Source organism: Prunus persica, chromosome G7 (genome assembly GCF_000346465.2).
Source record: "Prunus persica cultivar Lovell chromosome G7, Prunus_persica_NCBIv2, whole genome shotgun sequence".
NCBI lineage: Eukaryota > Viridiplantae > Streptophyta > Magnoliopsida > Rosales > Rosaceae > Prunus > Prunus persica.
The window spans coordinates 897,649-923,192 of record NC_034015.1 but is presented as its reverse complement, the minus strand read 5'-3'; the positions used below and the strand labels follow the sequence as shown (position 1 = coordinate 923,192).

The following is a 25,544-nucleotide window of genomic DNA, read 5'->3' as shown; positions in this document are numbered from 1 at the left end:
AGTTTGGGGCCATTCAATATGGCTTGGCTCGTATCTTAAAAAAGCATACCTTTAATGGAAAATAGGGAAGGACTGAACCAATAAATGTTACCCAATGAGTAATAGCAACCCCAAATTAGGATACTGATATAAAAATAGACGCTACATAGTCTCTATTGTTTATTGTCTCTAAAATAAACTTAGGGGACAAATTCATATCAGTGGCTAGTGTGTGTTTTTTTGGTAGTGTTTCAGCTTAAATTCAGGTGTAATTTGAGATGTCCTAGAATTTTGTTGATACATATAAAATGTGTTAAAACCAATAGGAGATGTAAATTTTTTTGTTTTTTGTCACTTTCTTCTGTATATCTTAAGATGTAATGAGAGAACATTGTTAGTTCATCAATTTATGAAAGACTAGTTTTCATAGTTTTATCATTTCCCCTTACAAAAAAGAAAAAAAATACAAATGTAACCAAATTAGTGATTTAATTGGCAAATGCCATGACAGATATGTATTGCATATGTATAGTCATTTATTGCTTGTGTATTGCTCCTGTATTGCCCTCGTATATCCGTTTTTTCAAATCTCTGTTTTAATAAATTTATAGGGGAGTATGGAGTTTGTGTACTGCCATTGCATAACCCTTCATTGCTTTTGTATTGGCAATGTATTACTTCCTTATATCCTTTTTTTTCAAGTTCGTGTTGGAATAAATTTATAGGGGGAGAATGTAGTTTGTGTATTTCCATTGTATTGCCCTTTATTGCTTGTGTATTGCTACTGTATTGCCCTCATATATCTATTTTTTTCAAGTCTGTGTTGGAATAAATTTATAGGGGAGTATGGAGTTTTTGTATTGCCATTGTATAGCCCTTTATTGCTTGTGTATTGTTACTGTATTGCCCTTGTATATCCTTTTTTTTTTCAAGTCTGTGTTGGAATAAATTTGTGGGGGGATATGGTGTTTGTGTATTGCCATTGTATAGCCCTTTATTGCTTGTGTATTGCTACTGTATTGCCTCCTATATCCTTTGTTTTCAAGTTTATGTTAAAATAAATTTATAGGGGAAGTATGGAGTTTGTGTATTGCCATTGTATAACCCTTTATTGCATGTGTATTGCTATTGTATTGCTCCCGTATATCTTTTTTTTTCTTTTCAAGTTTATGTTTGAATAAATTTATAGGGGAGTATGAAGTTTGTGTATTGCCATTGTATAGCCATTTATTGCTTTTGTATTCCTATTGTATTGACAAGACCCGACCCAAATTTCACTTTGGAATCTAAGCCGAACCCTGTGCGTGTCTGACACCTGGCAGGTGTCGAGCACACTTGACCAAAATACCCTTCTAACTAGAATCAAAATTTGACTTCAAGTTTGACTTCTGCCAAAAATTCAGCAGTCTCCCCTATAATTTGCTCGTTTCCCAAAATTTTTACCTGTATAAAACAAGCAATTTAATGTCCTCAATCGTTCAGCATGCACAATGACAGAATACATACATTCAAACATCAAAATGTTATGGCCTTAGGCCTCATTAACACAAGTAAATCGTGCTGCTAGCTGAATTTGATCTCAACTTTAAGATATCAATAGTACATTAACAATTTCAAACACTCCATCTCGTGGCTGCACCTAGTAACACTAGGTTGCCTAAGTACCCTTACTGAGGGATCAAGCCACACATAGTTCTTTCACTTTGTATACTGCACTTGTGTATCTCGTCAATTATTATTGTCCATTGTGATTACAAATCCATCCAAGTTCTCAAGTCAGCGATTTGCTCAATGACATTCACATGCCATACTCATACAGAAACCGAACATGCATAGTTATATTTATATAACAATTCACACATTTACATAAATCATTAACTCAGTTTAAAGCATTGACACATCCTCGCAGGTCTTGGTAACACAAAGTCGACCCGAGCCGCAATCCTCGCAAGATTCAGGAGACATCTGGTCAACCTGATCCACATTCCTCACTCCGCACGGTCCGGATATCCCTAAGATTTGTGGGGCAACTGTCAAACGTGCTAACATAACCGAAGGCAACCATTTATTCCGAAGAAAATATTTATTACAAAGGCAACATGGGTACCTATGGTGGTTTAGGAAAAAAAAACATTTCTTGGAAAATCATAAATACCATTTCTCATCCATCCTTAAATTATGTTGCCACTATCCTTTCTACTTCCAAGCCATGCTCAACTTATATATATATATATATATATATATACAGTCCTGATCTCTTGGACCCCTGTAGTCCAAGAGATTTATGGTCACCCACCGTTGGATGTAAATTCAACGGTTGACTTGAATCGGGTAATAATCATTTATGTCATATTGCATTTATATATATCATTTTGAACCATTGGATTAATATCCAACGGTGGGTGACCACAATCTCTTGGACTCCTGTGGTCCAAGAGATCGGGACTGTATATATATAATATATATATAAGCATAATATAGTAAAAATATTCGAAATTCAACAATCATGCTCAGAAAGTAAAAATCCTAACGACTCGTTCAAGATCAAATAATAAAACTTATTTGCATAAAATCATTTATAAAACAAAAGTCCACTCACTAGACTTCCTCTAATTCATAAATCAATTTACATATTACTGACTTAGATTTATATATAATAATAATAATAATAATAATAATAATAGAAATAGAAACAAAAGTAAAAATAAGAATAACATAAAAATAAAATAAAAATAAAACATTTCCATCTTTTACTAGTAAAACAAACTCATCACCTAAGAAAATAATGGCGAACTTTACAAAATCCTTAAAACTTATACACATTCATTCTTTGTCTCATAATATCAGGATTATAAATATTAAAACCTAGAACTGTTATAAAACTGGAGAAATTGGAGAGGAGATTGAGAGAGAGAGAGAGAAGTATAGAAACTGAATTCCTCTTCTATTGCTGTCTGATTGTTGTACATACAAGTAGAAGATGAAGCCCTATTTATAGGACTTGAGGGGGGGTATTTTGGGGACTCCACTATTACAACACTCCCCCTTGGAGACCACAAATGATACAGAATATGTCTCGTTAAAAACCTTGCCAGTAAAAACCCAGTGGGACAAAAACTGGACAAAGGGAAAAAGAGTACATAATCATGTACATAAAATTCTAAGTATATTGATGCGCGTGCGACACTGCCTCGTTAAAACCTTGCCAGGAAAAACCCAGTAGGATAAAAACCCGGACGAAGGAAAAAGAGTACGGTGTTTGAAGATCTTTATTGATGGTGCGCTCCCCCTGATGCTTGGCAAAAATATCTTTAAGTCATGCTGTTGATCACCTTTCTGAATATCGTAGTTGACACTGCTTCTGTGAGTCAATTTTAAGCGACACTGCCTCGTTAAAACCTTACCAGGAAAAACCCAGTGGGATAAAAACCTGGATGAAGGAAAAAGAGTACAGTGTATGAAGGTCTTTATTAAAACCTTTCTCCCCCTGATGAATATCTCCCCCTGAAAAATTTAGGACTAGCTTTTGTCCAGTAAGCGACCATAAAAACTTTCATAGTATACCCTAAACCCTTGAGTGACACTGCCTCGTTAAAACCTTACCAGGAAAAACCCAATGGGATAAAAACCTGGATGAAGGAAAAAGAGTACAGTGTAGAGCTGAGCTCTATCTGGTCTAGTATACTTCCGAAAAAACATTTAAGGACCAACGGATAAGACTCTCTTAGTACAAGTAAGAATCTCGTTGGTATAATGCTCGATCGAGACAAGTATTTCATGAATTCTGCAGAAGCTATAATGTGTTGCAATCACATTATAATCAATGTACTCACTGAGGTAATTTATGCATATTAATATTGAGTACAAATTTTGTGCTTCAAGCACATGTCCTTTAGGGACTTGCTTTATGCAATGTCAATCCTTTCAACGGATTTTGGTTAAAAGGGATTAAACTTTATGACACATTATTTAGCTTTAACCCAGCTATTTATACATCTTTAGGGAATCGCTTCTGGCGATATGCTCTGTGCATTTAATAACCCTTAAAGATAATATGTTGGTCTCCGTAATTGTGTAATAAGGGGGGGGGGAGACACAATTGAATCTGTAAATACGGAGAAAAACCCAACATTCCTTGTTTCTGCCAGAAACAGTGTGTCATACAAGGCAGGTATATTCCCTTTTATTCCGAACACCCAAGTATAAATTTCAGTATTAACATCTTTTGGGGTTCGTACTGTGGGTTTGTTCTTTCACGTTCATTCTCATCTATAATGGAATTACCTCATTCCATTTTGGCCAATGATATTGTCGACATTTAATAATTGAACATGGTTCCAATCAACACAGCCCATTGATGATTTGAGTAGCTACTCCAAAACCAAAAATTGTCATTCATCAATTCATAATCTCACCATTCTCATGTGCATGCGCATGCATCAATTATAAGCATTTCTTTGCTTTTGGGTACCCAAGCCACTTCAGGGGGCTTTTATTATGTGAGAATGTGGATTATAACCTCCAATGGAGCGTTATTTTACATAGGGCGTGGAAAATCTCCATTTAGGGAGTTGGAACATTTAGAACCCATATATCTGTCATGCTGCAGGCATGCCACAGATTAATACATACATGTCAATTAATTTCTGGGACTTTAACCCATATTATGGGACTCTAACCCATATAATTTGCTACGCATTAGGCGTGCATAATATCAATATTGACATGTCAAAGGATTGTCCTTTCGGGACTTCAATCCATATCATTTGCTACGCAACAGGCGTGCACCCATATATCTGTCATTATGGTACATTAATCTGTGCAGTGTATTATCAATGTATCCAACTTGCAATCTGTAAAATTTGCATTAATAATTCATGGATACATACAAGCCATTCTTTTGGACTTATCTTCCCATTTAGTTACCTTTCAAGATAAAATATCAAATAAGTATATAAGCAAAAAAATAACACAAGTATTGCTTACATCCTTAGGTGGGAGAAACTTTTCTCAAGTATCATTCAAGCTTGTATCGGCCCAGTAAATGTAGCGCTTGATGATCTAGTTATATCATCCTTAGGTGGGAGAAACTTTTCTCAAGTATCATTCAAGCTCGTATCGGTCCAATAACGCTTGATGATCTAGTTATATCCTGCAAGAGCAAAAAGTCACAATACTTCTCTCTGTCAAAAATAAATAAATAACCCTTAGAGTTAGGATCACCGTATGGATTCTTTCTTCGGATGTTCGTTCTAAAGAAATAGAATCCCTAATGAACAGAGAGTTATAAAAAGAAAGAAAAGATACAAAGATTGTGATATTGATTGCAAAGTAAGGTAAGCAATCAAGGAAGGAAGCTGGTGGGAGCAAACAACAAGCTCTCATTTCTCCTAGTCTAGAAGGACCTTAGGAGATTAGAGCATAAGGTCGCCTTCACAGTTCCCGGATGTGACGGAAACGTGATCAGGGATAGTCTCGCTTCCTGATTGGATGATCAGAGATAGTCTTGCTTCTCGGGCATATTAAGTGCTCACTGATAAGAAAAACAAGTAGATATCGCATCACTAGTTATGGAGAAAACTGGATGTCTTCTGCAAAGAAAATTTCATTAGTAACACATTTATACATAAGTAAGATGAATAGGTAGAACTGGTGAATTTCAAATTAACCATAGTAAAATTGCGAGATTCTCGGGGCACTTTTGAAAAAATAGCTCCGTGAAATCCGTAAAGCAAGATCAGCTTTGACGAAAATAATACTTGAAAATGCTGAAAGTGCCGACAGACATTATCAGAGGCCACATGAAGTTTTGGACTCTGGGAAAGAAAAAGATAATATGGGGATCTGAGATAATATTGGGATCCTGGAAACTGTAGCCATATTTCCTCCTATAGATATGGCCTTTGCAAAATTTGATTGGAGCAACTGCGTTTCAACTTGCTCCTTTCCTGTTATAATAATTGCGTACATTCTTAAAATTTGCACCTGTGGTTTTTACGTCTTTTCAAAATGACGGTTTGGAACCTTGTGCCTTATAGGTTCAAATGACCACATCGACTCTCCCAAATTTCATATTTCAACGTATGGGAGCCCGGAACTTATGGCCTGGGCTAAACACAAACTCAGAATTTATTTGCCCTTTTCAAAATGGACATGAAATATGAATTGAGTAAAAGCCACGATAATATCTCATATATTTGGGTTCATGAGTTTCCGGCCCAGATATAACAAAATATGTGGGGAGCCTCAATTCATCATTCTCTTATGCCAAAGAGATATGTGGCGTACCACAATTTGCAATAATACCTCAAGGGTTGTCCATTTAATTGTTGGAACTTCAGGTTCTCAACACTGTTAGATTTTGAACTTCTGGCCAAAATCACATATTCTTATGGTATGGACATTCAATCCCCTTAGATTTTGAACTTCGGGCCAAAATCACATATTCTCATGGTATGGACATTTTTACAATTTTCTGTACATATTTCTGGACTTCAAGTCCTTACATAATTGTCCATATTTTGAGGAACTTCTGGCATCTCATTTAATTGTTCATCCATGAGTTTAAGGAACTGCAGGTTCCAGTACATTTGCCAGTACAGTTATCATTCATGTGTACGGCATAATAAACCAATATGGTACTGTTACATCATTAAGGAACCCCAGGTCCTTATTTACATGTCAGGGATCAAGGACCCTCAAGTCCGATCACATGTTTACAAATATAGTACCGGAGAGACTGCCAGCTCTCATATTAACATCATCATCAAGGATCTTCAAGTCATGATGTAATTGTATGATGAGGATCAAGGAACTTCTGGTCCTGATCTATATACTGTAAAAAAAAAAAAAAACTCATCATACAGCACATTTAGTCCATAAAATAAATTGCTGGTAAATAAATTACTGGTATGGACGATAAACCCGCACCATACATTTAAATAGCAGTAAAGGCGTGGACGATAAACCCGCACCACCCTTTTAAATAAATGTAAATGTGCGGTAAATTAAATGTGCTTGTATGGGCATTAATTCTGCTCCATACATTTAAATAAAAGTAAAGACGTGGACGATAAACCCGCACCACCCTTTTAAATAAATACTGTTGTATGGGTAATAAACCTACACCATACAGTAAATAAAATAAATGTGCGGTAAAGTAAATTCATAAAGTAAAGGTGCTTGTATGGGCACTAATTCTGCACCATACATTTAAATAAAAGTAAAGGCGTGGACGATAAACCCGCACCACCCTTTTTAAATAAATGTAAATGTGCAGTAAATTAAATTCATAAATTAAATTGTTAGTATTAGTAACGGTCTCCCACTGATAATATGTTTAGTATTACCGATGGTCCATTTTTGTTAATGGTTAGTAAAAGAAAAGCAGATAAAAATAATAGGAAATAATAGAGAAGATAAGGGAGCAGAGATCCTATCGCTTATTCCTTCGGTGGGTCGGTGGGTTTTGCTGTTTTTTAATTTTTTTTAATTATTATTTTTAATTAAAAGATGCTTCAGCACTTTAGCTTCAGCATTTTTTTATTATTTATTATTTATTTTTTTCGGTGGGTTTGCTTTTCTTTATCAGTGGGTGACTCTCATCATCATCCGCTGATCCAAAACATGTGAAGGTAGTGGAAGGATAACGGGTCGGTGCCGCTTGGATCCATCATGGCCAGCTAGACTGTCCCAATTGAACCAAAACTTTTTCAATATCCAGAACATCAATCTTGTCGAACAAGGCCAAAACCGCCTTTTTCCTCTTCGTGTTCTGGCACTTTGGCTTTGGGTTTTGCTCATTCACCGAGTCCTTTGCTTTCTTTGTCTGGAAATTCTGGTGCCATGTCCATGTCCTGCAGAGCTTGCTCTCAATGGGAGGCGGAGTCATGAGGGCGGCGGCTAAGGTGGCGGGCATCGGCGGCGTTGTTCCCGGCGGCATGCTACGTGGTGCGCCGGTTCCATCGTCGTCCGGTCAGTCCATCCGAAAGGCCTCCTTGAAGCTCGGCGCGGTGTCGAAGACGACTCTTGGCATCGGCTCGCCGGCCGACATCACCAGTCGACGAAGTCGTCCATCGCATCCAACGTCGTCTTCTCGATCGGAGACACGTCAACCCCGCCGACATTCTCAGCCGTGAGGGTCGCGGTGACGGGGATCGAGGGTCCTTGTTGTTGAACACGGTGAAGCCATTGCAGTTGAGCAGCAAAGACTTCTTCCACATGGTCAGCACCGTCGCATCCTCTGCCTTGGTTACAAGCCCAGCCTTTTCAACTTTGCTGAGGAAGCATCTCCTCTGTCTCCATCATACTCCATTGAACCGGGCATGAAGAAGTGATCACTGGATGCCAGAGTGACTCCTCGAAACCCATTTGAGCCACCAGCAGCTTTTCTGAGACTACTCATCGGTTCATTGTTAATGATCTCATCTTGTGCTGCCTGCATACCCGATGTTTCTCCTTCCAGTCGTTGAATTCTTTGAGAATAAACTCCAACTGCTTTACCAAGGAGCTCAAGTGGGTGGACCACAGGCACTGTGTCAATAATGTAATCCAACGAATCAGCAGCTTCTTGCATTTTAGTGGTATCTGAGTTGATCAGGTACTCATCAGCCCCAATATGTTCCATGGCCTCCACTTTTTTCTTGTCAAAAGAGCTGGAGAGGGATGCGTGAGGCTCGGGTCAGCAGAGCCATGACCTTAGCTTCGAGCTGAGAGACAGAGAAGGGGAAGGAGTAGGAGTCAGAAGGACCCAATAAAGATAGTGGTCCAAGGAGGCGTTTGGGCAGCAAGGTCTTCATTGGTGGAAGAAAAAGATGGAAGCTTTGAAGAATTTCTCAGCTAGTATTTTAGAGATAATCGTGCTGATAACGTGTTATAAAACTGGAGAAATTGGAGAGGAGATTGAGAGAGAGAGAAGTATAGAAACTGAATTCCTCTTCTATTGCTGTCTGATTGTTGTACATACAAGTAGAAGATGAAGCCCTATTTATAGGACTTGAGGGGGGGCATTTTGGGGACTCCACTATTACAACAAGAACAATGTTTTGGTTTTTTGCCTAGAACAATGTTTTGCGTAAGGCCTTGATGTTAATTGGTACTCTTCAAATTCATCTGTTTTTTTTTTCTAATATCTTTTTTTATGAAAGCAACAGTGAAGATCCCAAGCTTGTTCAAGCAATGACTGAGATCATTCCTGGCTTGCAAGGGGAGATACCGGCTAACTCTACAAAGGGCGTTCCCTTCGTAGCAGGAAAGTAAGAATTTCCTTGGTTTGCTTCTTAGTAAAAACATTAGATAGTGCTAAGCTTTCACCCTTCATCAGATAAGGTAATTCTAATTAGATAATTAGATACCTTAACATTCAAGGCTTGGTGCATAGAGATTTTGGCCTAAATATATGTTAGGGTTGTGCAAAGTTTTTGTCATTCAGTAATTTCTGTCAAAGTTTGTGCATCCCTTTTGTTATTTGGAATGGTCCAACATTGCTATCAATGATGCTTGATTGTAGTTTGAAAGGTCTTCTTCTTTTATCCATTTGCCATGGATTTGAGAATTTCAGGAAAATAGAGAGTTGGAACTTGAAAGTACCAATAGTTTTCAAGGATTTCTGGAAAATACTCTATGAGCATAGAAATCTTTTATGTTCTATGTTTTTTATCTCTCTCTTTTTTTTCCTTTTTTTTTCTTTCTATAACTCAAAATCAAATACATAAAAGATTCTCTTTAGATTCTCTTTCCGTATCTATATTGCTGAGTTCTCAATCTCATTGTATTTAGTCTAAGGCCTTTGGCCATTTTGGGGGATCCTTTTTAATTTCTCTTTTATTGCTTTATTTTTCTTTTTGCTTGTTGGTACCTATCAATTGGTATAATTATTGGAACCCTAAAATCAATGTCTGACAGTATGAGAAACCCGTTCTCTGCTTGCCTCTTCGACACCCTTAATCACCACCCCTACCTCCTCTGATTTTTTCACTTACCACTCATTTGAGCCACATAACTCATTTTTTCCAACCGCAAACACTAGCAAATCAGGGTTCCATGGCGTTCATGTGCCGTATGAACTTCCCCACTGCCAACAAAATTCCTACCCACTGCACTCCACTCCAAACCCCCAATTTTCGGACTCAACTTTTTTGAAGACCTCAAGCACGTGTAAGCTTGGCAACAGCGACTCGGGACTATTTGGGAAAAGGGATGGGGTCATCATGCATTAAAAGCTTTTGCATTTTTAGTGAAAATTAAAAGCTTTTGCATGGCCATGAAGGACTACATTATAGCCTGCAACTGATTCGCACCAGAGGAAATTCAAACAGAGCCAAAAAAGAAAACCCCAACACTTGTTCCTCAACCACAATCCCTTTTGGGTCTCTCAAGTCATAAAGGTTTAAAAACCGTGCCCAGCCCTACTCTGAGGAAACTCCATCTCCAACCCTTTTCACCTACTCGCCACCGCCACAACTTCAGATCTCTCTCGCCACCACCATTTTGCAGAAATGCAGGGCTTGAAGGCTCGGATCCTGGCTTCCATCGTCGTGCTGCTATCTCTTGTCTACTGTGGCTTGACCACTCCGTCCACCTTTCTTTCTTTAGAACGGATTTATCCGCCGAGTCACCACGGACAGAGTGAGCAGCTCCGAGCTCATGACCGAGTCAGGCACGCCCGACTCTTGCAAAACTTGACGGGCAGCGTTGTGGACTTCCCACTCCACGGCACCTCCGATCCGAACTTGGCCGGGTAATTTTTATCGTCATTGCTAATAATTCTTGGATAATTTTATCATCAAACGTAGAGGGCTTGAGTCTCTTGTTAATACTGTTTTTTTTTTTTTGGGGTGAAAATGTTAATGCTGTTTCGGTTGTTGATGATTGATGGATTTTTAGAGTAGGGAATATATAATTTTGTTTTTCATAATTTATGTTGACTAAGTTTGGCTTGCTTCTGGAAGTTCTGGGCGTCCTTTTCAATTAGGGACAATGGATCTTGTGTGTTTTGTATTTTTAATATAAAATAGGACAATATTGGGCCCAAAAATCTATTTGGGAAAAGGGATGGAATCATCATGCTTGCTTACAGCGTAGTTGAGGATTTCCAAAAAGCTGGAAGAGCTTGGTTTCCCATTTTACCCTTGGGGATTGACGTCGTTTGGGTTGTGGTGTTTTTGTTTGAGCAAGGGTAAAACAGGAAATCAAATTTGTATGATATAACTCTTTTGGCTTTTTTGAAAACCCCTCAAGCAGTGACTGAGGAAGAATCTTTTAAGACACATCATGCATTAAAAGCATTTGCCGTTTTAGTGAAAATTAAAAGCTTTTGCATGGCTATCGAGGGAAAAAGAAAAATGAACGAAGAATGCCATTCTCGGCTAAAAGGGATAAGAGGCCACATGGTGGTCCACCACGGACCACTGAAAGAGCATGAATATCCCTAGGTAGGTTACCGCCGCTTTTCAACCAAATTGTTGGAGAAGAGAAGCTCATGTTTGCCGCCAACTCTTTATTACTTTGATATCTTTTGTAGCGTCAGATATGGAATCATGTTTGACTTCTGCTAATCACTTTTGTTCATCTTCAATTCTTCCATATTCAGGCTTTATTATACCAAAGTCAAATTGGGCTCTCCGCCAAAAGAATTCAACGTGCAGATTGACACTGGAAGTGAAAACTTGTGGGTTACCTGCAATTCCTGCAGTGATTGCCCCCGGACTACTTGGCTTCCCGTAAACTTCTGCTTCTTTTTCTTGCTGTATGTCATTCTCAAATTCTTGCATAGTAAAGCTTAACAATTACTGTTCCATGTTTTACAGATTCAGCTCAGTTCCTATGATTCTAACAGCTCATCAACTGCACGGTTGATCCCCTGTTCAATGTGCACCTCCGCATTTCAAGCCAAATGTTCTCCTCAGACTAACCAGTGCAGTTACACTACTCAATATGCAGATGGAAGTGGGATATTTGGTCATTACGTATCGGATACACTACATTTTGACCGGATTCAGGGGCAATCCTATATTGACTCTTCAGCATCCATTATTTTTGGGTGAGTTGTTTTAAAGGCACACAATCATGAATAAACAAATACAGTCTTGACACTTTGATGAATAGCAGTCTTTATAGCTAAGTGGTTCCACAAACAGATACCTCCATATTCATTTGTCATGATAAGCAAATTAATTCAAGAACAAGTAATTTGCAAAACTGAATAAAAAGCAAAACTAGCTAAATAAAAACAACTGAAAATAGCTAGAAAAACATTGTCTGCTTTGTGAACTCTAGATAGACTACTCAAATAACTCCCACTAATTGCACTCATCGAAACTTGAAACAGTCCCATATTCCTAACATGCCTTTGAAAAACTCCATTTGGTAATCCTCTAGTCAATGGATCTGCTACCATAGAGTGAGTGTCAGTGTGGTCAATATTTACAAGGCCTTCTTTAACATCTTCCCTTACTGACAGATACTTGAATTTTATGTGTCTGCTACCTGATGTCCTTTTATTGCTCTTGGCGAAGAAAACAGCAGAACTGTTGTCATTCCAAATCTGAATCGGCCTTTCGTGTGATTCCACAACTTGTAAACTTGTGATAAAGTTCTTGAGCCAAATAGCTTGACTTGTTGCCTCATAACAAGCAATATACTCTGCCTGCATTGTTAAAGTTGCAGTGAGAGTTTGCTTCACACTTTTCCAAGACACAGCACCACTTTCAAACAAGACTACAAAACCTGAAGTAGATTTCGTTGAATCAACACAACCTCCCAAGTCTGCATCCGCATAACCTACCAACTCTAGATCCTCACTCTGTCTGTAAACCAGTTTGTAATTTTTAGTTCTCTGCAGGTACCTTAGTACCTTCTTTGTCGCAACCCAACGTGCTTGTCCCGGATTAGACTGAAATCTTCCCAAAACACTCACTGCAAAGGCTAAATCTGGTCTGGTACAGACTTGAGCATACATCAAACTTCCCACTAGAGAGGCATAAGGTCTGTCAGCCATTTCCAACCTCTCTTGCTCAGTTTTTGGTGACTGTTCAGTGCTTAGTTTATCTCCTTTGGAAACTGGCACTTCTCCTCCTGCACAGTTTAGCATGTTAAACCTTTTTAATACCTTCTCAATGTATCCCTTCTGAGATAAGCCTAGAAAACCCCTTTCTCTGTCTCGAATGATTTCAATTCCTAACACATATGATGCTTCTCCAAGATTTGTCATGTCAAAAGCTTGTGACAGAAAAGCCTTTGTGTCATGTAGTAGTGTCAAATTTTTACTTACTAAAAGTATGTCATCAACATAAAGAATAAGAAAAATAAAATTGCTCCCACTGACCTTGATGTATATACATTCATCCATTGGACTTCAATGAAACCATGAGACTTAACTTCATCAAATAATTAATATTATGCAGAATAATTTCTCTGATTATAAGCATGTTTTGTTGTGTTGATTGAATTAATTCTGAAATTGCCTTGGCTGATGGTGCTGGAAACATACAGGTGCACTACCTATGAGTTTGGGGGTTTGACTAGTTCACTTTCAACACTGGATGGGATATTTGGGTTTAGCCAAGGGCCTCTGTCTGTTATATCGCAGTTGTCATCTCGAGGGTTGACTCCCAAAGTGTTCTCTCATTGTTTGAAGGGAGATGAAAAAGGAGGGGGCATACTTGCTCTTGGTGAGATTTTGGAGCCAAGTATTGTTTACAGTCCTCTTGTTCCACCACGGTACGTCTCTTGAAACCTTTCTCTTATTTCTTTCTGCTTGTAATTTTTACTATCAAACTGTGAATTTTGGTGGGAAAGAAAATGGGAGAAGGAAATAAAGACTAGGGTTTAGACTAGGGAATGGGAGAAGGAAATAAAGACAAGGGTTTACAGCCACTGATTTCCGTTGGTTTACATAACCAAGAAAACCAAATTTCTAACCTAGTCTATTTTTGTCTAATAGTTACTGGAAAACAAACTCATTAATAGTCTCAATTCTCAACTTACCAATAAAGAGTAAAATTTGCCTAAGTTAAAGGACAATAGTAACTTATATGATAATTGGTTAAAAAAATAGTGATTATTGTCCAAAATTCTTCTAGTGTGTATTGCTACAATTTATTATATGAAATCAATTTATTCACCAAGGGTTGGTGAGATGCTGTCACTTTTAAACTTTTACTTGTTAGCTATCTTATATTACTTATTTGTCTTTGATTTTTTCATATAACGTCCTTCACCATTATTTTCAGGCACCATTATTATTTAAATCTGCAGAGCATTGCTGTAAATGGGAAAATCCTGCCAATTGATCCAGCAACCTTCACATCACACGACAGAGGAACTATTATCGACTCAGGAACAACTTTGGCATACCTTGTTGAAGATGCTTACGTTCCTTTCGTTCGTGCGGTAAGTTTATTCACGTGGTCTTATTTATGGGTTGATTTGTGGTGTTTGGTCTGAAAAATAAGATATCTTCTCCTTACTAAAAGCTTATTTTGTGTTGGGATGTGTAGATAACTTCAGCTGTTTCACCATCACTGACTCTTTTCATTTCAGATGAAAACCAGTGTTATCATGTAACCACCAGGTTGGTTCTATCTCTAAATATTTTTTAAGTTTCCCCCTGAAGAAAAGCTCTGAAGACCTAAATGACATTTTATGTTTCAGTTTGGCGGAGGTTTTTCCTGCTGTTAGTCTAAACTTTGTTGGTGCATCAATGGTGTTGAAACCAGAAGAGTACCTTATACGTCAAGTAAGTTGTTCCTCCATCTCCCTCTGTACAAGTTACTATTTAAATTCATTGCATTAGACATATGATTATTGCAAATTGTATGGCATAAGTGTAATGGATCATTGTATTGTTACAGATAGGCATTGGTGTGTGGTGCATTGGTTTTCAAAAGGCTCAAGGAGGGGTGACAATCTTAGGAGGTTAGGCCCTAAATTTCGGTTGGTTATTGAATTTTTGCGGAAAAAAAATTTGTTGATATTTGGTTGGATGAATCCTCTTCAATTTTCTCAGTGTATATTTATTCAAAGCTTATGCAAAGTAATGTATTTTCTAGTCTACCTGGTGGTGCACAATGCAATGGCTTTCTGAGCACTTTGCAACTATTTTTTGTACTGATAAATATTGATTATCCCAATTTGCTTTTGAAACCATGTATGACAATCATAAATGTGTTGTCTCAATTATGACCCTTTTTTGTTTCTTCAATTGCAGATCTTGTTCTAAAAGATAAGATAATCGTCTACGATTTAGCTCTTCAACGAATTGGATGGGCAAACTATGATTGTAAGTTCAATTATGAGTCTATATGAACTCTTATATATATTTTTTTCAAGTTCTCCTTAGTATCTATGTCATATTTTGAAATTTTATATTTTTCAGGCTCATCACCTGTAAATGTCTCCATACCTTCTAGCTATGCTCGACGGCGGAGTGAAAGCAGATCTTCATTAGGAGACATGCTATTGAGCGTGCTAACAACAGGATTTGTGGTGATGTACATGTTGGCATGACTTGTAGCCAAATATCAAGAATTCTTATTTGACTTGTTCTTTTATTGTAATGGTCTAAAGTGATCTGAATTGAACTCTCTTGTTAGTCCATGATATATGTGATACTCTTTCCTCCAATGGGATTTGTCCCATGAGGTTGTCCTAGGAATGTTTTAACGAAGCCACTGTATCACGTCTTTGTACGTGTGTAGATTTATGAATGAATTCTCCTTCTCAATATATTATTTTAATTTCTAATTTACATAAGAATTTAGCCACCGTTGGATTATAAATATGACTTCCTATTTAATGAAATGTCTTATGTTTCAACATTTTCATTAACAACAATTTAAAGTTTTTTATGTAGGTGGATTAAATTAGGAAAAATAAACTAACAAATATAATAATGATAATAATAATAAAAGATTACCGAAAAAACAAAAAAAATTACCAAGAAAAGGACCAAAAAGAGAAGAAAAAGAAGGTAAGACGTCTGCCTTTACAAGCAGCCCGTGTCAAGCGCGGAGAGACACCAAACCCAACAAGTCTTGGCCAAAAGCCAAGTAGCAAAACGTGGCACCAAATGAGGAGAGAGGCTTCATTCATCCATCGCGCCCCGACGCACGCAATGCTCGTCAAACCAAGTACAAACTCATTTTTGTTCACCCAATATTCTTAAACCCCAAAATGCCCTTCTAGTTCAAGACTCGGCTTCTCTCTCTCAGAGAGCGTTTATGCGTTTATGCCTTTCAGCCTTTGTTTGTGGTGAGGTATATTCTCCGTTTCGATACTCTTCAATACAGCGAAACAGGCACATCACCCGCCTATATGTTCCAGGATTCTACTCTATTGCTTTAATTTAAACAAGTGAAAATTCTCTCGCGGAAGAAAAATCAGGTGATTTATATATTGTTCTTTTCCTGGGTAATTCTTTAACGCTTTATTTTGAGATTTCGATGCGATTCAATTCAGTTGTTGAGTATATCTCTAAGCTAATTATCTCTGTTTTTGCTGATTTTTGGAGTTTTTGGCAAATGGGTATTGATTGTTTTCTTGTTTCTGGGTGTGATTAGCTGGTTTGTTGCCATTCTGGTTCATATTTCATTTTCTTCTTTAGACTTCAGTTTTCATTTTGTTTTTCTGGTGGTGGATTTAATTTGCTTTAATTGGTGCTCTTCAAATTCAATTGCTTTTTCTATGATCTTTTCTTATCTGGATTTCGAAATTGTGAGTTTATCCGTCCGTCGGTTTCTTGGGAATGCCAATTTTTTGTTAAAGTTTGCATTTTGAGGCCGTCGGGTGATATGGGGATTAGGTTGAACGTGTTTTTGATTTGTCATTCGACCGTAAGCCAACTGTTAAGGACAAGTAGATCCCAGAGATGCATAAGTATAAGCCAACCTCTTCTCTGCCCGTTTGCTGCATTGCTTAGATTTCTGACTCATTCTGAGATCAGTTTTGGTTTTTTGCCTAGAACAATGTTTGCGTAAGGCCTTGATGTTAATTGGTACTCTTCAAATTCATCTGTTTCTTTTTTTTTTTTCTAATATCTTTTTTTATGAAAGCAACAGTGAAGATCTCAAGCTTGTTCAAGCAATGACTGAGATCATTCCTGGCTTGCAAGGGGAGATACCGGCTAACTCTACAAAGGGCGTTCCCTTCGTAGCAGGAAAGTAAGAATTTCCTTGGTTTGCTTCTTAGTAAAAACATTAGATAGTGCTAAGCTTTCACCCTTCATCAGATAAGGTAATTCTAATTAGATAATTAGATACCTTAACATTCAAGGCTTGGTGCATAGAGATTTTGGCCTAAATATATGTTAGGGTTGTGCAAAGTTTTTGTTATTCAGTAATTTCTGTCAAAGTTTGTGCATCCCTTTTGTTATTTGGAATGGTCCAACATTGCTATCAATGATGCTTGATTGTAGTTTGAAAGGTCTTCTTCTTTTATCCATTTGCCATGGATTTGAGAATTTCAGGAAAATAGAGAGTTGGAACTTGAAAGTACCAATAGTTTTCAAGGATTTCTGGAAAATGCTCTATGAGCATAGCAATGTGTGATCTCATTTTTGTATGTCATCTTCTGTTTATTTTTCAATTGATTATTCACATTTTTGTTGCATATGTTCTTTTTTATAAGATTCTCTTTAGATTCTCTTTCCGTATCTATATTGCTGAGTTCTCAATCTCATTGTATTTAGTCCAAGGCCTTTGGCCTATTTGGGGGGATCCTTTTTAATTTCTCTTTTATTGTTTTATTTTTCTTTTTGCTTGTTGGTACCTATCAATTGGTATCATTATTGGAACCCTAAAACCAATGTCTGACAGTATGAGAAACCCGTTGCTTGTTGGTATTCTTATGATCCCATCTATTTCAACCCTTCTCTGCTTGCCTCTTCGACGCCCTTAACCACCACCCCTACCTCCTTTGATTTTTCCACTTACCACTCATTTGAGCCACATAACTCATTTTTCCCAAATCGCAAACACTAGCAAATCAGGGTTTCATGGCTTTCATGTGCCGTATGAACTTCCCCACTGCCAACAAAATTCCTACCCACTGCACTCCACTCCAAACCCCCAATTTTCGGACTCAACTTTTTTGAAAACCTCAAACACGTGTAATCTTGGCAACAGCGACTCGGGACTATTTGGGAAAAGGGATGGGGTCATCATGCATTAAAAGCTTTTGCATTTTTAGATTAAAAGCTTTTCTATGGCTATGAAGGACTACATTATAGCCTGCAACTGATTCGCACCAGAGGAAATTCAAATAGAGTCAAAAAAGAAAACCCCAACACTTGTTCCTCACCCACAATCCCTTTTGGGTCTCTCAAGTCACAAAGGTTTAAAAACTGTGCCCAGTCCTACTCTGAGGGAACTCCATCTCCAACCCTTTTCACCTACTCACCACCGCCACAACTTCAGATCTCTCTCGCCACCACCATTTCGCAGAAATGCAGGGCTTGAAGGCTCGGATCCTGGCCTCCGTCACCGTGCAGCTGTCTCTTGTCTAGTGTGGCTTGACCACGCCGTCCACCTTTCTTTCTTTAGAATGGGTTTATTCTCCGAGTCACCACGGACAGATTGAGCAGCTCCGAGCTCGTGACCGAGTCAGGCACGCCCGACTCTTGCAAAACTTGGCGGGCAGCGTTGTGGACTTCCCACTCCATGGCACCTCCGATCCGAACCTAGTCGGGTAATTTTTATCGTCAATACTAATAATTCTTGCGGATTCCTCCCAAGTCGCTGCTGTTGCCAAGCTTACACGTGCTTGAGGGGTTTTCAAAAAAGCCAAAAGAGTTATATCATACAAATTTGATTTCCTGTTTTACCCTTGCGCAAACAAAAACACCAAAACCCAAACGACTTCAATCCGCAAGGGTAAAATGGGAAACCAAGCTCTTCCAGCTTTTTGGAAATTCTCAACTACGCTGTAAGCAAGCATGATGATTCCATCCCTTTTCCCAAATATATTTTTGGGCCCAATATTGTCCTATTTTATATTAAAAATACAAAACACACAAAATCCATTGTCCCTAATTGAAAAGAACGCCCAGAACTTCCAGAAGCAAGCCAAACTTAGTCAACATAAATTATTAAAAACAAAATTATATATTCCCTACTCTAAAAATCCATCAATCATTAACAACCGAAACAGCATTAAAATTTTCACCCAAAAAAAAAAAAAGCATTAAAACGAGACTCAAGCCCTCTTCGTTCGATGATAAAATTATGCAAGAATTTTTAGCATTGACGATAGAAATTACCCGGCTAGGTTCGGATCGGAGGTGCCATGGAGTGGGAAGTCCACAACGCTGCCCGTCAAGTTTTGCAAAAGTCGGGCGTGCCTGACTCGGTCACGAGCTCGGAGCTGCTCAATCTGTCCGTGGTGACTCGGCGGATAAACCCGTTCTAAAGAAAGAAAGGTGGACGGCGTGGTCAAGCCACAGTAGACAAGAGACAGCAGCACGGTGACGGAGGCCAGGATCCGAGCCTTCAAGCCCTGCATTTCTGCGAAATGGTGGTGGCGAGAGAGATCTGAAGTTGTGGCGGTGGCGAGTAGGTGAAAAGGTTTGGAGATGGAGTTTCCTCAGAGTAGGGCTGGGCACGGCTTTTAAACCTTTGTGACTTGAGAGACCCAAAAGGGATTGTGGGTGAGGAACAAGTGTTGGGGTTTTCTTTTTTGGCTCTGTTTGAACTTCCTCTGGTGCGAATCAGTTGCGGGCTATAATGTAGTCCTTCATGGCCCTGCAAAAGCTTTTAATTTTCACTAAAAATGCAAAAGCTTGATGACCCCATCCCTTTTCCCAAATAGTCCCGAGTCGCTGTTGCCAAGCTTACACGTGCTTATGGTTTTCAAAAAAGTTGAGTCCGAAAATTGGGGGTTTGGAGTGGAGTGCAGTGGGTAGGAATTTTGTTGGCAGTGGGGAAGTTCATACGGCACATGAAAGCCATGGAACCCTGATTTGCTAGTGTTTGCGGTTTGAAAAAAATGAGTTATGTGGCTCAAATGAGTAGTAAGTGGAAAAATCAGAGGAGGTAGGGGTGGTGGTTAAGGGCGTCGAAGAGGCAAGCAGAGAAGGGTTGAAATAGATGAGATCGTAAGAATACCAACAAGCAACGGGTTTCTCATACTGTCAGACATTGGTTTTAGGGTTCCAATAATGATACCAATTGATATGTACCAACAAGCAATAAGGAAAATAAAAGAGAAATTAAAAAGGATCTCCCAAAATGGCCAAAGGCCTTGGACTAAATACAATGAGATTGAGAACTCAGCAATATAGATACAGAAAGAGAATCTTTTATGTATTTCATTTTGAGTTATAGAAAAAAAAAAAGGAAAAAAAAGAGAGATAAAAAATAGAGAACATAAAAGATTTTATAGAAATAATAAGATAAGAAAGAGAGACCAAAACATATAACACTACTACATTTTACGATTTGCGCGACGAAGACAATTTCGTCGCGCAGAGTTAAATTTGGTCGCACAAACTCAAGCGCGACAGAAAATTCGTCGTGTGTAATCTGTCGCTCAAAGATCGTGAAGAAAGACTTTGTGCGACCGATTGTGTCACTCGTCGCGCAAATTTGTGCGAAGGTTACCCTTCGTTACACAAAAGGTTCAGAGACGACGCAATAGTTCGTAGCACAAACTTATGCGCGACGAAAGAAGGTTCGTCACCACAACGATGCACGGCGAATAATATTCGTCGCACAATACGTCTCGTACACATTTGCGGCACCAAGAGTTCTTCATCGCACAATTTGTGTCTACATGTATTGTGCGACGAAACAAATGTTGTCGCGCATACATTTTTGCGTGACGAAAATGTTCGTCGCTCGATATGTGTCGTAGATATTTCTGGCACAGAGATCTTCGTCGTGCAAGTCGTGTCAACACATTTTGCGCTACGAAAAACTGTTGTCGCGCAAATCCTTTTTGAGCGACGAAAATATCAGTCGCGCAAGAATAAATTATATGTATTTAAAAAAATGAAACATTTTTGTTTCGTAATATATAAATTTGCGCGACGAGAAAGATTTCGTCGCGCAAAATTAGTATATATAATTATTATTTTATTTTATAAAAAAATAAATTTGGTTTTTTTTTTGGGTAATAAAATGAAATTCCAATAAAAAAAAGAATTGTAAAGAACATATTTATTATATAAAATAAATGTATGCTGCAAGAGAAATATTTAGAAAATAATTATGAAAATAAAAAAACTAATAAAATAATGTTCCAAAATCTACATTGTCGTCTGGCACACGCGGTTCAGAGGTCTGGGTGTCTACAGGGGCCGTCGTCTGGTGGGGATGCTCGGGATGGACGGGCTCGGAGGTCGGCGCATCAACATGCGGGACTGGAATGCCGGACTGTGCGAGGGACTGCAGAATGACCGACATCTGACTCTGAAGAGTGGCCACTTGTGCTGTCAAAGCAGTAACCTGACTTTTTGACTGCGCTGATGAACGGGGTCTGGGTTCCCTCCCCCTGGCATTCCCCATCCCTCGACAATATGTCCCCGGTCTCCTCCCGAGTGTGTGATCCAATGTCTCTGTCAAGATCTGAAACCCAGTATCTTGTGGAGGACCACAGACTCGATCGGAGTATCGGGAGGAAGTTGGGAGGCGGACTCTTGAAGAACCAACTGGCTCCTCTCCACCATCGTCGTCAGTTTAGCATAACATAAAATATAAATTAAAACATTCATATAATAACCTTTAAACTTGAATGTGTAGCATAAGAATTAAAATTAAATAATACTTACATGAAGGGACTCGGCCAACTCATTCCCAGGTCGAACATAAACATCGCCAAAGACGTCGATCTCTGGGAATTTGGACCGCCCCTAAATTGAACAAGAGAAGAAAAATATTAGTACGAAAAAATAAATTAAGAATAATGAAATATTAAAAATTAAATAAAAATTATTTTATTATTACCTACCGCCGTGCATCCATCCTATAGGAGAAGGGCCTGGAACCCGAATGATGGAGAAGAGTCTTCTTCTTCCTATTGCCCTTATTGACTTTGGCTTTATTCTGTTATACAAAAAATAAAACGTATTAGTTGAAATTGAAATTAAATATAAAACATTGAAAAAACATTAGTAAGAAAAATATAATAAATTTGAAAGTCATATTACAAATTACCACAAAAGCGGGCACCTGAGAATGAGCGCAGAGCCACGCCCAACTATCCTCCCGCCCCTCAAGCTCCTTCGGGCAACCCTCCTGAAGAGCGACTTCCGGATCATCAAACGCCTCAAAATAGTGGTGCAAGTCGCTCTTCCACTGTTTGTACCTCTCAGAGAAGAGTACGCCAACGACTCGTCGTCCAGGTTCTCCAAGTTGTAGTTCGTCTGCAATAAAATAATTACATACATTTAAATAATAGAAATATAAATTTTGAAAGAAAAAGAATTAAAAGGCCTACATATCGACAACTGGTCGCGAACCTCCGTCTTGGTATCGTCAGGCATCACCTTCCAAGACTTCCATTTCATCGGGCAATGGCTCCGAATGACATGACCAATGTCGTGGGCCAAGGAGCTATGCAACTCCGCCGTCGATGTCGCCCGATGTCGCTCGTCGTATCCGATGTTGATACGACTGTTGGTCACTCGGGTGACCTTTGCCGTCTTCAACTGCCGACACGGCCCTCGGGTGTTCTTCTTGGCTGCAAAGAAAGATGACATTAATGTTAAATAAATAACAAATTTAACTATAAAATACACACACACAAATAAAAACAAAAACAAAAACAAAAACAAAAATAAAAACAAAAATAAAAATAATTGGAGTTTAAGGAAATCTATACCTGGCTGTGACCCCGACGCATCAGTGGATGTGGTGTCGGTGGTGCTGGCGAGCCGATGACGTCGCCTGGCGCTAACAGGCTGTGCTGCTGATGAAGCTGATGAAGCAGGCGCTTGGGACCCCGCGGGACCAACTACCAAGTGGTCCATTAGTGCTGGCGCAGTGGCAGCAGATGTCGGCTGAGCCGGGGGCTCCGAACTCTGCGTAGTCGTCACCGCCCTACGACGTCTAATCAGGTCTGACATCTGCACAATTTCATTAATACACATACAAATTAATAAAATATACGAATATTTGAAAGCACATACAATTTTATTAAGATTCTTGACTTAGGGTTTGCTAGTACGGAGTATTCGGGACTTCGATCCACGATCATAGAAATCCAAGGTATACCATACGTGAGTTTGAGTTTGATCTAACGGTCCGAACATAACAAACCCGAAAATCGCACAATAGGCAAAATCCGTTCGAGACTCAAACGGTAACCAAATTCCAATCCGAAAACACCTACGCGCTCGTGACAACTAGGGGATTGCACTGGGACCCAATGCATGACTGCTACAGTAACCCACGCGCCGGCAGCGCGTGGGTGTCCAAAGCGATACTACATAATCTAAGGGCCAAGGTTCCTACCCTAGGTTCAAAACATCAATTGGAGCAACTTTTGTTCTCGGACCTACCCCGAAAAATGGCCAGAAGTGGCTGGAATTGAAATTCAAAAATCGGTCGAAACTTAGGGTTTCAAATCCACTGCCCTATTGCAACAATTACATAAATCCTACCCAACCATCAGCTAAAGTGACGCAGCACAAGCAACAAAGGTTTCAAGCGAAACCGTGAGTAACAATAAAACTGGATTCCACCAGAAAATTAAGAGAAGCTCTCTTGGAATATTATGATTAAAAGTTGAGTTCCAGATACATTAGACAAACCTGTCTAAATACACATTTCTCAACAACCCTCAACCCTTCAACTACTAGGGGAGTTATTACATAAAACTGAAAAAACAGGATTAATTTGGAGTCTTAATAACGTAACTCCTAAACTGTCCAAAACAGAATTTATTGGAAAATTAACTACCAAACTTTAACTGCAGTTTTGGAAGGCCAAACGACCTCAGAATGCCAAAATCCACCTTATGTCACGGCGAAGCTGTGAGTTACACTCGTGGCTTCGTTCCCTTTTCGAAAAGGTATTTTGCGTCCTAATCGGAGCTTGGACGACAAAACTGCATATTCCCGCTACGTCCTTTTTCTAGCTCAACCGCGATAAAATCTGCCATCTGTTCTACATCAGTCCCCTCCACCTCCGAGGAACTCGACCCCGAGTTATGATTTGGATAAAGGACCTTATCTTCACGGAACTCATATAAATCTGCAACATTAAAAATATTGGATATTCCCATGGAATCCGGTAACTCAATAACATAGGCATTATCATTGATCCGTTTGAGCACTTTGTAAGGACCATATTTTTTTGGTTTAAGCTTGCTATATGTGCCAACTGGAAACCTCTCCTTCCTCAGAAATATCATCACAGAATCACCTTCCTGAAACACTTTAACTCGCCTATGCTTATCCGCAGCAGCTTTGTACTTAGCATTAGTTTGCTCAAGTTTCTGCTTGACTTCATCTCGAACAGCCACTACTTCCTCCGCCAAATTTTTTGCTGCCACACTGGTTTGTTGGCCTCTAGGCAGTTTCACCAAATCTACAACATGGTTAGGCATAGCAGTATAAACAATGGAAAATGGAGACTTCCCGGTGGCACTATGGACTGCACTGTTATACGCAAACTCCACCTGCGGTAATGCATAATCCCATTGTTTTGGCTTCTCTCCACAGACGCTGTGTACCATATTGCCCAATGTTCGGTTTGTAACCTCAGTCTGGCCATCGGTTTGGGGATGGGCAGTGCTGCTACGATTCAAAGTAGTCCCAAACAGCCTCCACAAGGTGATCCAAAAATGGCTCAAGAACTTGGTGTCACGATCGGATGTAATGGATGTAGGGACCCCATGCAAGCGAACAACCTCCCTGAAAAACAGTTTGGCTATATTTGATGCATCAGCAGTCTTCTTGCAAGCTATGAAATGCGCCATTTTTGAGAACCGATCAACCACCACAAATACAGAATCCACTCCCCTTTGTGTTCGGGGCAAGCCGAGGACAAAATCCATAGCAAGATCCTGCCAAATATCGTTAGGAACTGGTAATGGCATATATAATCCGGTGTTTTGTACCTGCCCCTTCGAAGTTTGACAAGTGTAGCACTTGCGCACAATAGTTCCAACATCTCGTTTGAGCTGTGGCCAGTAAAATCTCTCTTCCATCCCTGCAATTGTTTTATCACGACCCAGGTGGCCACTCAACCCTCCACCATGCAAGTCCCGAATGAGCTTCTCCCTCAAAGAGGAAACTGGAATACACAGCTGGTTGCCTTTGAACAAGTATCCTTCATTAAGAAAGTAATCTGCCATCGGCTCTTGATTGGTGCACTTAGTCCAAATTTCCCGGAAATCAGCATCATCTTCATACAATTCCTTCAGACATTCAAACCCCACAACTTCTTGAGTCAGCGTAATTAACAATGATGCTCTTCTACTTAGCGCATCCGCCACACGATTTGTCTTGCCGGAAGTATGCTTGATAACGAACGAGAATTTCTGCAAGAAAGTCACCCATCTAGCATGCATTTTATCAATATTTTTCTGGCTGTTAATATACTTCAACGCTTGATGATCTGTAAATA

At 39.1% G+C, this 25,544-nt stretch overlaps 1 protein-coding gene and 1 pseudogene across 1 annotated transcript; both read left to right on the top strand.

Moving 5' to 3' along the window:
* On the top strand, positions 10,476 to 15,486 carry LOC18771118 (aspartic proteinase-like protein 2). The gene is made up of 10 exons (XM_007202951.1): positions 10,476 to 10,717; positions 11,570 to 11,699; positions 11,787 to 12,019; positions 13,471 to 13,698; positions 14,211 to 14,370; positions 14,478 to 14,551; positions 14,632 to 14,716; positions 14,832 to 14,895; positions 15,188 to 15,259; positions 15,356 to 15,486. The coding sequence occupies exons 1-10, from the start codon at positions 10,476 to 10,478 to the stop codon at positions 15,484 to 15,486; spliced, it is 1,419 nt and encodes a 472-aa protein (XP_007203013.1).
* Positions 15,978 to 25,544, top strand: part of LOC18770046 — a 30,631-nt pseudogene continuing 21,064 nt past the window's right edge.